At 40.2% G+C, this 5,040-nt stretch overlaps 1 protein-coding gene across 1 annotated transcript in view; it reads right to left on the reverse strand.

Moving 5' to 3' along the window:
• Positions 1 to 2: 2 nt before the first annotated feature.
• Positions 3 to 5,040, reverse strand: part of LOC102003863 (protocadherin beta-7) — a gene marked incomplete at its 3' end in the record, with an annotated part of 9,698 nt that continues 4,660 nt past the window's right edge. The window contains exon 2 of the mRNA XM_013512126.1: positions 3 to 58. Coding sequence (XP_013367580.1) covers positions 3 to 58 — 56 coding nt within the window. The remainder of the gene's footprint in view (positions 59 to 5,040) is intronic.

The following is a 5,040-nucleotide window of genomic DNA, read 5'->3' on the forward strand; positions in this document are numbered from 1 at the left end:
AGCGAGTAGGTGACCTGGGCATTGGTGCCTGAGTCTCTGTCTGTGGCGCTGATGGTGCCTATGTGCAGGGCGGGGCTGTTGTTTTCGCGGACGAAGAGGGTGTAAGAGGATTGGGTGAAGGTCGGGGCGTTGTCGTTGACGTCGGAGACCAGCACTGTGATGCTGTGCTGGGTTTGGAGCCTGGGTGTGCCCAAGTCGGTGACGGTGATGGTGATGTTGTATTCGGCTCTGCTCTCTCTGTCCAGCGGGCTCTCTGTTAGTAGTGTGTAAAAATTTTCCGCTGAAGATTTCAGCAAGAAGGGTAGATGCTGGTCCTGAATGAAGCAATTTATTTTTCCGTTTTCTCCTGAGTCAAGATCTGAAACACTGAAAACTGCAACGACTGTCTCATGTGAGTTTTCAGGGATGGAGTTGGTAAGTGCAGACATAGTAACCTCAGGGGCATGGTCGTTCACGTCCAGGACTTGGATTAGAACGGTGCATTTTCCAGCAAAGCTTCCAGTATCTTTGGCCTCCACATTGACTTCATAGGACTGAATTCTTTCAAAGTCAAGTTGGTCGATCAGTCGAATTTCTCCAGTCAAGGGATTGATCTCAAAAGTTTTACTAATGTCCGCCGAAGCCTGGAAGAGTGAATAGGAGATCTCTGCATTGATTCCTGTGTCTACATCTGTAGCAGAGACCACGACAACCAGGAAGCCTGTGGGACTGTCTTCAGGGATCTGCACCCTATAGAGAGGCTGCTCAAACGCAGGGGCATTATCGTTTGTGTCCACCACTTCTATGTGGACCTGAGCAGTGCCAGACCGGGGTGGGGAGCCGCCATCCTGAGCTGTTAGGGTTAACCTGAGCTCAGCTTCCTCCTCCCGATCCAGAGCTTTGTCTTGCACCAGTTCAGGATATTTCCCACCATCGCTGCCTTCTCGGGTGAGGACCCGAAAATAGGAGTTGGGACTGAGTACATAGTTCTTGATATTATTTGGTCCTACATCCATATCCTGTGCCTTCTTCAGTGGAAATGTAGTCCCAGGAGCACTGCTTTCTGATATCTTAAGCAACATTTCTCTGTCCAGGAATTCAGGAGAGTGGTCATTTATGTCTGTCACTTGTACCTCAGCTTGGAAAATCTGTAAGGGACTCTCCAGCAATACCTGGAAACGTAGCACACAGGGCTCTGTGTTCCCACACAGTTCCTCTCGGTCCAGTTTGTCATTTACCAACAAATCCCCAGTCTCCTGGTTGAGCTGCAAGCGCAGTTTGTTCCCTTTAGAAACGACCCTAATCCCCCTTCTGGAGAGTTCCCTCTGCTCCAGACCCAGGTCCCTTGCTAAATTGGTTACAAAGGAGTTGCCCTCCGTTTCCTCCACCACAGAATAGTGTCCGAGTTCCACCGCTCCCGCTACAAATAAATACAGTAGGAAAAAGGAAAAAAGGACTTGCCTTTGTCTGCCAAGGAGCTTCCTGCCAGTTTCCATTGTTCTTGCGTGGTACAGCTTTCTGTGAGGATGTTTACCTCTGAAATGTAAAGTCTCCAGTATCTGTCACTGTAGTTATTGTACAAGACACCTGAGAAATATACCAGTATTTTTCGAGTCCTTCTTTAGAGGACCCAGACCTCCTTTCCCGTGGGCGTCCAAGCTCTGCCTTTAAAAATTTCTTGGTAATGGAAAAGCTGCGATTCCAGTTTGTCCCTTCTTATCCTACAGCGCCACCACGCGTCCTCATAGGATCTTACATATTGTGGGATGAAAATGGATGCTGTATTCCAAACATTGCCTGTATAGTATGTACCACTAGGCTACATTAAGATTGTAACACCGCCTATATGGTCGCTGTACCTTACTGGGCAGACAGCGGTCTAACGGCCAAACAATAGGAATGACATTAGTAGAGACTGTCAATAATGCTATTGAGTTTGGGGCACAGTTAGGTAAGGGTTTGGCTGGAAATAATTATAGGCAGGAAAATTGAAATATATGTATTCGAATTTGAGAAAAATACATGTAATGCGGATGTCTTTCAGAATCATATCTTATTACCATTAACTGCAGAAATAACAGCTGCAATCCTTGCATAAATTATTTAACTGCTTTGCCTTAGTATCTTCATCTGAAATATGATAATAGTACATACCACATAGAGCTGTTGTGAATTTCACACCTTACAGGATAGAGAACTGATGCAGAGAGAGATTACCCTGATAAACTATACATGGCAAGTAGATGTCACCAAACAACTGAGTCTTCATGGTCCATTGCTATGAATAGAAAAAAATACCTCAATATTCACACAGAAGAAGGAATGAGCAAGACTATCTCTAAAGAAGTGGTCATGTCAAATGATGAGAAGGACTAATGGAAAAACTGGAGGTATGAACATGTGACATCAGTGGTGATTATGTATTTTAGGAAGGTGTGTTTTATAAAGAATTAACTCTCCTCCTGACCAGTTTCTAAAAACCTTTTGTTTTGAAAAATCTCAAACCTCTTAAAAATAAATGAACCTTCATGCACTCATCACTTATTTCAACAATTATCACGAGTTTTCCATAATTTTTTAACCTTCTAACATTTTCACACCTTAGGAAAAGTGAACTTTCACTGATGAATACTTTGTTATGCATTTCTCTTAATGAATTCTTGAAAACCTTACCTACATAGTCATTATCATGTCTAAGAAACTGGATATCTAAATTAATGTTATTCAATATCATCTATATTAAAATTACTCAAATACTTTCAGAATCAAGATCCAAACAAGAGGGCTGGGATTTAGCTCATTGGCACAGCGCCTGCCTGGCAAGTTCAAGGTCGTGAGTTCAATTCCCGGTACTGGAAAAACAAAACAAAACAAACCAAAAAAAGATCCAAACAAGATACTCTACACATTGGATTTTTGGTAGATCTCCAATTTTTTCCCTGTGTAAATATTCTTTTTCTCTTTTTCATGTCATGTATTTATTGGTGAAATTGGATAATTTTATCATTGGAGTATGATAAAATTAGTTCTGTGAGGTGTTTTCTGTCTTTAGGCTATGTCCCACTAGTCATTTACAACAATACCTCTATTTTCAGAGTTATTGGCCCTAGTTTATAATGTTTGCAGAACACATACATGCAAAAATATCTGGATATATGTTTAAACTTTTTTTATTTCAAGAAGAGAAGAACAAAAACAAGGACAAAACCAAAACAACACAAAAACTATAAAAACGATACAGAATTTCAAAACAAGATGATAGGAAATCAACAATGGTTGTTGTATTACTTATTGTTATCAAGGTAGTTGCTCATCATATCACAGTGACACATGTGCACCCATGTTTATAGCAGCACAATTTGTCATAGCAAAATCTTGTAAGCAACCCAAATGCCTGTCAACTGAGGAGTGGACAAAAAAAGATGTGGTATTTTGGATACATTTGTTAATGCTCGGGATTGAACCCAGGATCTCAGGCCTGCTTGGCAAACACTCTACCACTGAACTAGTACAACCTCAACCAAAGATGATATTTAAAGAACAAGCAGTTACAGATTATGAAAATAAATAAAGCTTCTTCTTCAACTCCCCAGAATTTGTAACCTTTAATAATGTATTTCTCTATGATATTACACATTTAAAAGTGTACCTTTTTAAAATTTTCCTGATTCCACACAGCAATATACTGAACAAGAAATTAAAAATAAACTTCATTAAAGCAGAAAATGGTGTTATCAATGTAGCTGTGAATGACTCAAGACAAATTCAGCAGGGTGAATAATGGAACTAATAAAACAGTCACACTGTTTGACATTCCTATTCACAACCATTAATCTTTTCTGTAAATGAAAGTCATATGTTCAGGAGAAGAGGAGAAAATACAGGCTGATCTTTTACTTTTTTAAAGTTCAGATTTGATCAGATCGGGCCTTTAGTAATAGTAGTTTAATAATTAACCCATAAAAGCAGGGTTGTTGGTTTATGTGAAAATAAAATTATTGACTCATAAGAGCATTATTTCTAAATACAAAGGAAAATGAACAGGAATATGAACATGATAGAAAGATTTCTTCTTCTTTGTTAGGCAGTAACTTCCCAATGACAATTAATGACAGAAAACAATGTGGCATTGGTGCAAATTAATATATACAAAATCAAACAGAATTAGGAGAGATGCTTAGCTGTGTCATACACTCGTTGGTGAACTTTATGAGTCTCTATGAACATCTATTTTCTCATAGATTTCTTCAGAGATTAAAAGTGTATATGATGTACAGTGATTTCTTTTAAAAAAATAAGCTGAAGAAGATACTGTCAATCTATACTTACTAAATTTAGGGTAGATATACAAAATTCTAATCAAAAAAAGATAGTAGTATAAAAATTAAACAATGGAAAATAGCTTTTAAAGTCTCAAGATTTATCATTTAATAGACTACTTTAAGCATACTACTTTGAGATAAAACATGACACACATTTCATGCTTTGTGGAGGGTTCTTGGGAATGAAAGAGGATCACTGTGGGTCAAGGTGGTGAATGCCTGCAACCGCAGATCCTGCGGAGGCTGAGAGGAAGACTCCCAAGTTCTAGGACAAACTGCACCTTTTAGACCACCGTCTCCAAACAGAATAGGCTGGAATGCAGGTCAGTGTTACAACCCTACTTTGCATTCTCAGAGGGCCTGGTTTCAATCCTCAGGAAGATAAAAAACAGGATTCTCTTTTGCATAAGGAAATTTATTCCTTGACTGTAGAGCTTTTTAATAAATAAAACATTTCTCTACAGGAACCTAATACACGTTCCTAAGAATATATACACAGAAAGATTTGCACTTTCATTCTTTATCAGAAACCCAAACTACTCCGAAAAGAGTTTTCTTCCACCTCTTCCCCTGTGCTCCGGGGCAGGAAGTTGGGGACAATCGGCTTCAGGAACTGGAAATCGCTGGTCTCTGTACCTCCGCTCAGACACACCTCATACTGGTAGCTGTGGGCCAGGGTCCCGGCGCCGCTGACGTCCAGCAGGCGGGCCGGGAAGGGGCCCTCGGGCGCCGGAGCGCC

Source organism: Chinchilla lanigera, unplaced genomic scaffold (assembly GCF_000276665.1).
Source record: "Chinchilla lanigera isolate Chin_1 unplaced genomic scaffold, ChiLan1.0 scaffold00014, whole genome shotgun sequence".
Classification (NCBI taxonomy): domain Eukaryota; kingdom Metazoa; phylum Chordata; class Mammalia; order Rodentia; family Chinchillidae; genus Chinchilla; species Chinchilla lanigera.